The following is an 11,419-nucleotide window of genomic DNA, read 5'->3' as shown; positions in this document are numbered from 1 at the left end:
GGAGTCTATAGCTCAAAGGTAAAGGCTGAAAGGGCTGAGGCCTGAGGGAAGAGCTGAGAACTGGCTCTCAAGGCCCAGGTTGCCTGCAGTCAGCTCTGTGTCCTTGGGTAGAAGTAATAGTATTTTATATTATCATATTAGTAATATATTACATAGAACATAATAATGGCCTCTTTCTAACTCCAAAAGTGTGAGTCTAGTAATAACATACGTAATATAATATATATTACATAATATAGATAGTAAATACCAGACAGTATAATAATAGTCATAATACAATAAAAATAATAAAGAAGCAGAAGAAGATGTTCCAGTCATGTTGATTTGGATAGTAGACCCTCAACAGAAGTACGTACACTAACAGAGGAGAGAGAAAATTAGTGTGAGTCTGCAGACAGTATCCAGAGAATTAATAAAAGTATGGTTTGGGGCCTGGATTGGCAGATAATTTCCTTCTTTCAGAATTTTCTATTTATTGAACAGAGATACAATCTATGTCTTCTTTAACTCACCTAATGAACGCTCAGCAGACAGCTACACGCAGTGATGGGTCCAATTTAAAAATGTGTTATGATCATAAGGATGATAAGAGGTTGAAATGGAGACCTCGCTTCTGATCAGAAATGGTGTGTGTGGCCAGGACGCATTGCATTGTCTTCATGGGCCTTATCTCTTTCACTTTGACTTCACAAGGTTGCCTTGAACCTCAGCCGAAAGCCTGGTGGAGTAGAAAAAGGGGAGTTTGGGTCCTGGTTCTGCCACGCATTACTTAGGTGCACGCACAGGAGTCATTTAGCTTTCCCCAGCCTTAGCTCCCTTGCCTGTAAAATAAACCAGCATGTTGTAAGATCACGTGGGACAATGCACATAAAATACTTGATAACCAAGAGAACGTTAAGCAGATACTTGCAATTATTATCATAAGACATGGAAAAGCACTTTGAACACATTTAAAGTGCTGTATGGATGAACGTGTGAGATGAAGATAATGAGGATTAATTCACTTAAGAAATAGAGTCCAGAATGTACTAGGGATGGGCGTGGCACCATTTCAGGGACTAGAACAATCAAAGATGGAGGAGAGGGCCACCTGACTGCAGAGAAAAGTGATGAAGAGAAGAGGAGGAAAAAGGAAGGACAAGAGATGTATTTGAGAAGTATATGTGTACGGTAATATATTTGGGGCTTTCCGAAGACTTTTCAAAAATGTCTGCATTCAAAATCCTTAGTAAATCTTCTGTTTCCCGAGACGACAGCTCCACCATCCAACAACTGCCCTGGGGTTCATTCTGGTGACTCATCTATAAATTGCACCCCTGTCTTTTCCCATCAGTGTGGAGGTTCCACAGATTGGGGTGCCATACATGAGAACGTGACTTAAAAGGCAAGCACATCCAATTGCATCAGCAGACGGGCCCTGGCTGCTGCAACTCTGTTGTTTCTCAGACACGCGCTGCTGCGACAGGCACAGATTCTTGGAATCGCTCCACAGTGCCCAGCAGGCAAGCTCTTGGCAGTACTTTGAGCCCTAACTAGACCCTGAGTTCTAGCCATTTCCTTCCTTGTTTTCAGAAACCACTTGCCTGTGTAAGCCCCAGCACCAGTCTGCTTCTGTTAATCACGTCATTTTTCTGTCCTCGTCTATTTGCTAATTCATTCCTTAGAACAACCCTAACCCAACAGACAGGTAGGTTGGAATCCCCAGTGAAGGTGGTCATTTCTGGGGGGGAACTAGGTTCTGACCACTGACTTGTTAAAAGCTTATGTGTCTGTCCCTTGGGGCCAGCAGCGGCAAAGTTAAGCCTGCTGTTTTTTTCAGAGGGGTGGTTTATTTTTAAATGAGGTCTGTCCACATCATCTAGGCTTCTCCTCGGTTAGGAAAATAAACTACCAAATATTGCCTCTCCCTTTTCCTAATTTATTTTCTGTATAGCACTGGTCAGCCATCCATATTTATCTGATGTGTTTACATAATTATCATCTGTACACACACACCCATCTCTCCCTAACTAGATCCTCAACTCCACAAAAGCAGGAACTTGGGCAATTTGCAGTCTTAAGTGCTAAGAAGGTCATGGGTCAATGGGGGAGGGGAAACACAAACACATAATTATGAAACAACATGGTAAATCCAGTGATGGAGATATACTCGGGTCACGATCTCTTTAGGGACTGGGGCCTCTGCTTTCTTCGAATCACCCCCATAGAGAACCCAAGGAGCTTCATAAATGTTGAATGAATAAATAAGCAGACGGAGCTCTGTTTCCACTTAAGGAACTGAGCCTCTACTGATGCCTTCTGGAAGATCCTGAAAGGTACCTGCTTTGTGCTAAGCAACAACACTACAGAGTGGAAAGTGCAGGAAACCTGGATTAAAAACAAACTTAGGAAAAGTCAGGATGTTAAAAAACAAAGCAAAACAAAAAACCTCTGTACTCATGAAGCTTAGAGAAAAGGGCACCCAAAAGTATGGTAAGATGAGTGAGGCAGAAAGGATCTGCCACCGACTGGTGGGGCTCTGGGCAAGTCATTTAACAGTGCCAACGTCTTCATGTCTTCCGCCACAAAACAGCTGGGTCCTCACAGCTCTGAGGTAAATAAAATGACAATTAAATAACAGAGCTGCCATTTATTGAGCATATACTATGTACCAGACATAGTGCTGCCTTTACCCATATCAATTCCGCTAATCCTCACTACCCATGATACTATTTCCTCCATCTTACAGGTGAGGAGACTGGTGCGCGGAGAGGTCAGTTTACTTGCACAGGCTACAAATCTAGTGAGTGGCAGAGCTAGAATTCAAGGTTCCAGGCAGTTTGACTGTAGAACCGGAACTTTAAAAAATTTTTAAAGCTGTGAATTATATCACGCACACAAAGGAGTGTATAAAACACATAGGAATATTTTTGAAGGATAAATAATAGAAAAAAAATTAAATGATCACTCATGTACCCACCTCCCAAACAAGAAATATAACACTACCACTACCTGTGATTCTCCAGTTGACTCTGCTAAATGGTATGCCCTTCCTCTCCAGAAGAGGTAACCACTTATTTAAATGTTGTGTTAATCATTCTCATGCTTTAACATTTTTTGATACTAAAAATTACATTGTTAAGTTTTACTTGCTTTTGAACTTCATATAAATGGAATCATACTGTATATATTGTTTGTGACTTTCTTTTTTCTCAACATCATCTACATTCATCTACGTTGATATGTATAGCTACAATTCACTCATTTTCATTGTTGCATAGTATTCTGTGTGTGAATGTACCAACATTTATTTAGCCATTCTCTGTTGAAGACATCAAATTGTTTATAGTTTTTGCTATTACCCACAATGCTACTAAGAACATTCTCACATATGTCTCCGAGGAAATCTATGCAAGTGTATCTCTAGAGCATAATATTTCTGGGCCAAGGGTATAGGATATTCAGCACTACTAAATAACACCAAAATGTCCTATCCGTTTACCCTCATGAGTAGCATATGAGATTTCCTATTGTTTCATATCCTTGCCAATGGTGATATGAAACTTTTTAAATTTTTGCCAATATGGTGATGTGAAAGTATTTCACTGTAGATTTTGTTTGCTAATGAGACTGAGTATCTTTTCATTCTTTTCTTTAAAAAAAAGATTTGATTTATTTATTTTTAGAGAGAGAGGAAAGGGAGGGAGAAAGAAAGGGAGGGAAACATTGAAGTGCTAGAGAAATATCAATGGGTTGCCTCTAGCACACCCCCAACGGGGGACCTGGCCTGCAACCCAGGCATGTGCCCTGAATGGGAATGAAACCAGCAACCTTTGGCCTGCGGGATGACACCCAACCAACTAAGCCACACCAGCCAGGGCTGAGCACCTTTTCTATTGATTATTGGTCATACATATTTTTTCTTTTGTGAAATGTCCATGTTAAAATTGGGTTGCTCTTCTTGTTGATTCACAGTAGTTCTCTATACATTATGGATAGTAGCAGAGTCTTTATAAGTATGTTATCAGAGGCCCCACAAGTCTTGAACGTTGCTATCCCAGAACTATTCTTTTGCTTATTCAGATAAGAATTAATCAATATACTCCTCCTCTCCCAAGCAAATAGATGTCAAGAGTGGTGTTTCCTGGGTTTTGAGGCTAAGACAGGGCAGTTACCCAGATTGACAAGCCTATACCATCAGCAGAGAATCTGAGTAATTACTTAATGCCAAGAACACTTAGACTGCTTTCAATATTTAGTGAGTGTGTCAGCCAGAATTCCACAGGAAACCAAAGTTATTCCAGATGGTTCAGGTGAAGAGACTTGAATGAAGGCACTGTTGGTAGAGGTCTGGTTTGGGGGACTGCCTGAGGGATGTTGTTGCCTCGCAGCTCTAGCACCAGCAGGAGCCATTAGCTCCTCTAGGGCTGATGGGCAAGGGAGGAAACACTGTCCTAGAGCTCAGTGAAGAGTAGAGCTGTGCAGGAGAAGCTGCCCCACAGAAGCTGTAGCTCCTCACGTGGAGGAGTCACAGCTATTGACAGATAACATCACCAGAGCAGGAAGGGAATAGGATGAAAAACCCAGCTATTCTCTCCTCCCACCTTCTGACTTCCAGGCAGAGCCTCCCATGGGCCAAACACGAGTGGATGGCAGCCAGGAAGGGATCCTGGATGATGCAGTCCACAGCGTTTGCCTCCCGTCACAGAGGAGGGCAGCAAAGGGTAGGAAATGACCTGGGAGGAGTGGGGACAGCCAGCACGAGCCAGCCAAGACAATGGATAGGAACCACCTGAGACTTCACAGGAGAATGACAAAAAATTCACACAAGAAGGCCGCTGAGCCCAAATCATCACTGCGCCCCTGCAGCGTGTAACGGGTCGTGCTCGCCTTCTTTAGCTAAATCAGCAAGTATAATGAACATTAAATACAGTTCATCACATACTTTGTAGCTGATCAAGTTACACCAAAATTATACGGTAAAACTGGGACACTTTGCAAAGCAACCATACACGGGAAATATCTCCATTTGCCTGTCAGTTTCTTATCAGCAGAAAGAGAATACCATCTACCTTATGCACTTGTTATGAGGATTAAAGGAGATGATGTATAGGAAGCGTCTAGCATAAGGCCTGGAGCCAGTACGCACTCAAATGCAATTGTTGCTATTATCACTGTGTGTCATTTTATTCACGTTACTCTGCGTAACATCGTTACAAATGGAGCCTGCGTCTGCATGCCGGCACGTTGGCCCACTAGTTATAAACTATTTTAACCTGATCTGGTATATTCGGCCTACGCGTCTGCATAGGAATCCACCAAAAACAGAATAACACTGCCACTTGAACAATAGTTTACAGATATAAAGCACTTCCACCACCACTATTGAATTAGTTCTTAGAGTAACCCAGGAATTGTCTCTGTTTTAAGACAGGGAAGCTGAGAGCACTGGAAGACACAGACTTTCTGACTCTAAAACATGACACAACAGCCTGGCCTCTTACACCCTCTTTAAGGCTCTCTAATTACCAGTGAGTATTAAATTCCATGTAAGGGTATATTTTAGAATTGACTAAAAAAGTTAATGAGGACTTTAGGTTTAATCAAGTACTCTTTACAAACTTACATTACAAGTAATATTATGGTTAACTTTATCCTTCCTGATTATAAAAAAAACTGCTTGAGCTCTTAGCCAGCAACGACATTTCTTTGCTTTATAAAGAGAGTGACAGCTTAAGGAAAAACAGGTCCCTGCCCTTGAGTTGTTCCGATCTGATGCAACCCACAGGATTGATTGCCTCCTGGGCACTGAGGATGAGCACTCCTAGAATCCCCGTCCCCTCTGTAGTGACACATAACCCTGCAAGTGTGCCTGATTGGAGTCCTCCTACCGCATCCCTTGTTGGGTAAAGTGCCCTTTCATGGTGCCAGCCCCTTAAAATGAAAGGACCCTTCTCTGCTCTCCCCTGTCACTCCCTCATTCAAAGGAAAGTCCTGAAATCTGAGGCATAGAAAAGTGAGATAAGAAAAGAGAACATTTTTTCCAAGCTTTTTAAAGCATCAAATCACGATGTATATCACCGTTGCCAATTCCCATGTAATGAACCTATAAAATTGTACTTAAAGGCCAAGGGTTGGATCAGGGACTTTGCCAATGATGGTGCTCGGTGACTTAGCAGGGTCCTGTTCTCACTGCTAGACAGAAAGTGAGGACTAAGTACAGGCTACACGAGATCGGATGTGGCAAAGCTGTACAGTCGGGCTGCTCTGGGAGGAAGTGGGGCACAGTGGTTTTGAGCAGAGCTTTGGAGTCAGACAGACCTGCTCAAGAGTCCTGGTGCCGCCGCTCACCTGCTGTATGGCCCGGATTTATCATCTCAAAGCGCCGAGCCTCAGTTTCCGTGTGTGCGATGGCACTCATTGTCGTGTGGCCCCCTGAGCACCATGTGGTGACCTAATGCTCACTCAAGTGCTGAGCGCAGTGCCCGGCACGTTCAAAGCACTCAGCAAACAGTAACCTTGAGGGTGCTTGCAATTCTCCTGCCACTCAACCTAATTTCATCACATTTGCTACAGCTGCCCCATTTAAATAGCCAGTATAAAGTAAAAAAAAAAAAAAAGAAGAAGCGATGAATAACTCAACCACTCAAATCAACTGTTTAATGTAAACAAGAGCATATTTAATGTTGCTTGGAATAGTTAAGAATCAACATAGTATAGTCTACAAAAAGTTCCTGCAAGTTTTAAAGTGTAAGAAACATGTGCCTGAGTCAAGGCAGGCAAAAAATAAAGACGTATGCAGAACATACATTACATGGATTCCAACAGAAATGACCTACTTTCACCCCTTGCCCCTGCAAGGCTGACGGGGGTCCGCTCCCTCCCCAGGCCCACTCGGGGGCTCAGCAGCCCGATTCCTTTTCTCTCCCCAATTCAACACGTTTGTTGAGTTACAGCTTCTTTCCTGTACCGGGCCCTGCGAAGTCCATAGGAAGTGGGTCTGCCTTCAGGAACTCATGGTCCGGCAGAGGTCACAGACACCATTGACCTCATTTTCTGCCCATGATGGGGGGGAGGGTTTACACACAGGTTCTTATTCTCAGGCCCGAGGCTCCCAGAGGGAACCTTGAAACTTGGCTCCTGCCAACAGGCAGAAGGCTCATTGGTGTGTCCACCCAGGGGACTGTTCCCCCCTGGCCTTCCCTGCCTGCCCTGGAAGGAAATCACCTCCTTTTCCCTCACTTTGAATCAGGCCCCTGGGCTTTCCCGTTTCCAGAGACACACTTGCCCCTCTTCTCCCTTCAACAAGGAAGAAAGGAAAGCTTGGGGACAGGCAGTTTGACAGTTGATCTTAGTCAAAAGGCCGAGAAGTGGTGGGACAGACAATTTTAATAAATAGAAATTCATTCCTGCTAACAAGCTCAATACTCCCCACCTGAAGACAGGCCCTGAAGAAAAACCTGCGTGCGTTTTTTTTAAGACTGTTCACATGTTGACAGGGAGGACAAGGATCGCAGGGATGTTAAAGAACATGAGCTCCCTTCGCCTCCCCTGCCTGCCCAGCTTTTAAGCCTTCTAACGCTCCGGAGGCATGATACGGAGAGCTGGATACAGGGGCTCTCTAGTCAAGGGACACAGGTGACAGAGGCAAGGACAAGCCACAGGCCTGGAGGACTAGGGATGGCTGGGTGAAGGCAGAGCTGTCAGCCCCAGGGAACTGAGGGAACCTCGGCCCCCAGAGAGTAAGACCCCAGTCCCAGGCCTCTTACGGGCTGTGCATGAGAGAAAAGTGTGGCGAGGAACACAGATTGGATTTTGACATTGATTATAGCTATGAAGACTAGACCACATAAGGAGACTGAGAAATTGGTTTGGTTATGTCAACCTAAGTCTAATAAGTCATTTATGCCAACTGCCCTACCATTTGTGTGTGATGGCCACGTTCTACAGTAACAATGATGTACTTTAAGAAATGTGGTTCAGCCTCATTCTCAGTTTTGTTTGATTAGGTGAGTAAATGACATGCCTGGGTGACAGCCTTTGCAATTTCTTCCTCCAGCTACACAGAGTTCTGTTCTCAAGTTTGACAAACGATTGATGCCATTGTTTTTAAGCTATTAGAGAGAATGGGATTTGAGAAGTTCCTATTCATTCAGTATTCTTCTTGATAACACTTTATTATACAAAAAATTGTTATACAGTTTTCCTATTTCCTGTGCTTGGAATCTGTGATTTTTTTTTCCCCTCAGGTGTTTCATATTCATGAAATGGTAAAAGCTGTAAATCTTACCTTACTTCCTTACACACACACACACACACACACGTATGTACAGAGACACCTTACTAGTTATTCTGATTAGATCCTAAACTCAATAAGTTATGTTGCCATGTCTGCTTAGTTAAGAGCTCAAATAACTAATCCTCCTGATTATTGTCATACAGACATTGAGCCAGCTCTCATTCACAAGGCCTATGGTCAGATAGGAGCCAGTGTCAGAAAGCCCAGGCAAAGCGCAGTGGTTCCCGAAAGGAAAGTGAGATTTTGAAATTCTGTTCCCAGTTCAGCTGCTATTTCTTGGAACAGTCTGATTCTCTGCCCAAAAGGTTTTCCTTCAATCGGTTTTAGTAAATGAAAGAAGGATACTTAGTGCATAATTGGAGTTCTTTGGATGAAAGTTTGTATTGTAAATAAGAAATGCTTTGTTTATAATTACAGAAAAACAGACATAACTGTTTTAAATCATTAGGCAGTATTAAAGATCATGTTATCGAATATATTTTATATACAAACTGAATAACAGCTGGGTAAAAAAGTAATAGCGAGGATCAGTTGATGGGTCCTTTTAAAATCTGATTACCTAGTAAAATCTAGCAGGCAAGTGACTTCAACAAAATTACTAGTTCAGATGAAAATAACATTGCAAACATACAGCAGAGTCCTATAAGACTGTTTCACACACACAGCAATGTGTGTTTGTTGAATGTATAGGAGAAGACTTTCCAAGTATGAAAATTAATTATATACAAAGGCTCTGTATTTTGTTAGTATTTAAATAAAATGTGTCTTTAAATATGGAAGTCTTTGGAAAAAATCACTTCATTGTCCAAAATTATAGAGACCACTTTAGTTTTTTAAATCGGAGATGGAATATTCATACAGCTTCCCAAGGGATCCTGTAGTTAGACTGGGCAAGGAGTTCATTTGCAGAGTGTGCTTAATAAAAAAAATCCAGGGGCCGAGTGCCACCAACAAACTATATCCAAAAGGGAACGCTGCTCAGGATGTACCAGAAAGAGCATCAGCCCTTGCTGGCTTGCCTGCTGCTCTCCCTGTCCCCGTTAGTCTTTGAGGTGAGTAAATGAGTGTTGGTTGATGTCTTTTGGACGTTAGAGGATCTTGCACTCATTAATGGAGAAGAGCTTCCTTCTGTTGCGTCTCCTGGCTTGGTTGACGGCAGTTCGGACAGCACACTCGAATACCTGCTGCACCCCCCGATTGCTGAGGGCTGAGCACTCCAAGTAGCCCTTTGCTCTCACCTCCTGGGCCAGTTTCTTCCCTTCTATGGCACTGATGCAGGAGGCCCTGTGAGACCCCATCTCCCTCTGGTCCGTCTGGGTGGCCACCACCAGAACGGGGGTACAGGGCAGGTAGCTTCTGATTTCACCAATCCACTTGTTCTTCAGGTTCAGGAAAGAGTTGTGGTTGGCCACAGAGTAGCACATCAGTACCACGTCGGCCTGCTGGTAGGACAGGGGACGGATGCTCCTGAAGGCGTCATTGCCGGCGGTGTCCCAGAGACCCAGGCTGATCTGGATGCCGTCCATGAAGACGTCCACGCCCGTGTTCTCATACACTGTGGGCTTGTAGGCCTCTGGGAAGGTCTCCGAGGTGAAGCGCACCAACAGGGAGGTTTTCCCCACAGCAGTGTCTCCTACCAACACACACTTGATGGAACTCAGCATCCTCCCAGCCTGGAAGCCTAGTCACAAGTTCAGAATCCCTGAATGGCTGAAGCAAACGCCATTCAACGCAGGGAACGAAAACCAGAGGGGTTTGTGCTCTCAGGATCTCCGGCAGCAATTTATAGGACGTCACCTCTCTCCATCCATCCAAGAGAGCGACCTCGATCTACTTTGAAACGCTCCAAGGCCTGGTCTTCAACTGGAACAGAAAGAGAAGAGGGAAAATTGAGGCTTCCTTTTTCCTTTCTGGATGCCAGGGCACTTCCTCCCTGGTGAGCTGGCTGAACAGGGGGCCCACCTCAGCGCAGCTGTCCTGCCCCTCTCGTCTAACCCGCTGTTCCCCAGCACAGAAAGCTTGGATCTGTTATCCCCCAGCTCGTGCACCCACAACTCCACCCAGCCAAGAAGCAGAAGCTGATTTTATCTCAAAAACCAGCCTAGTGATAAAAACACAAGCAACTGCTCTGATCACAACATGAAAAAGACCTCAATAGCAACCTGGTGTGTGAATGAGACGTTTTCAAACAGCTCTCTCTCTCTGGCTTCCGCTCTGAGAAGCAGGGAAGGCAGCTGACAGCGCTCTCTGTCTTCAGTTTCTAGTGGATCCCAGCCACTTTGGGAACTGCAAGGGAGAGAAATGTAATGAGCCACCAATATTATAAAGCACTTCCGTTCATTTATCGATTAATCAGCCAGTCCTTGGTTTATGTGGGAATTTGAGGTCATAGAAAAAAATTACGAGAACTCTAAAAATTTGCTGTTTTTTCCCTTGAGGTTTTTTCCCAAAAGTGGCTAGCGATATAACTGAAAGGGTGCTCGCTGTCCTTGGCATTTCTGCATCAGAGATCAGGCTCCATTGCTTATACAACACAGCTTTGGGCATGCGGTACTTGATCTCCAAGCCTTATTTTGCATATCTGCAAGATTATGATAAACTTAGGAACCACTTCTCAGAGATGTTGTGAGCATTAAATTATTTCTTTCCTTCAACATTTTTGGATCGCTACCTATATATCAGGAACTCTGCCAGGCCCCTGGGTAATCAAAATCACTTGCTTAAAAGTAACCATCTACAGTGTCTGTCACTTAAACAGGACTGCATAAATATGTCAGAATCCAAATTTCATGAAAGGGTCAAATAAATTCTCGTTCACTGCCGCTGAGAGAGTTCCAGACAAATGAGATCAGCTATGGAGACGGTGTCCTATTTGCCAAGGGACATCATCATAAGGCCAACCCAGCCCCGGACAAGGGAAAGGTCTTGCAGACCAAAATCCAGAGTAAAAGTTATTCATACAGTCTGGGTTTATAATCTTCCTGACATGTCCCACAGAAAGCAATGTAAAGCAGACCTAGCAGTCTGCTTCAGTTTTTAAAAATCACTCCTCTAAATTCAGACATTCACCACAAGACATTTTTATCCTTGTCCACCCATAGTTTCTGTTTGCTTAATTAGATACAATAGCCTTTTCAAATG

At 43.7% G+C, this 11,419-nt stretch overlaps 1 protein-coding gene across 1 annotated transcript; it reads right to left on the bottom strand.

Moving 5' to 3' along the window:
* Nucleotides 1-9,198: 9,198 nt before the first annotated feature.
* Nucleotides 9,199-9,942, bottom strand: RHOH (ras homolog family member H). Its single transcript, XM_054582252.1, has one exon. The coding sequence runs from the start codon at nucleotides 9,940-9,942 to the stop codon at nucleotides 9,367-9,369; it is 576 nt and encodes a 191-aa protein (XP_054438227.1). The 3' UTR covers nucleotides 9,199-9,366.
* Between the last annotated feature and the right edge of the window lie 1,477 nt (nucleotides 9,943-11,419).

The sequence above is a fragment of the Pteronotus mesoamericanus genome, unplaced genomic scaffold (genome assembly GCF_021234165.1).
Source record: "Pteronotus mesoamericanus isolate MK-2021 breed Mesoamerican mustached bat unplaced genomic scaffold, CSHL_Meso_final contig_68, whole genome shotgun sequence".
NCBI lineage: Eukaryota > Metazoa > Chordata > Mammalia > Chiroptera > Mormoopidae > Pteronotus > Pteronotus mesoamericanus.
Note: the sequence above shows the minus strand (reverse complement) of the source record. Positions and strands in the feature narration are given on the sequence as shown.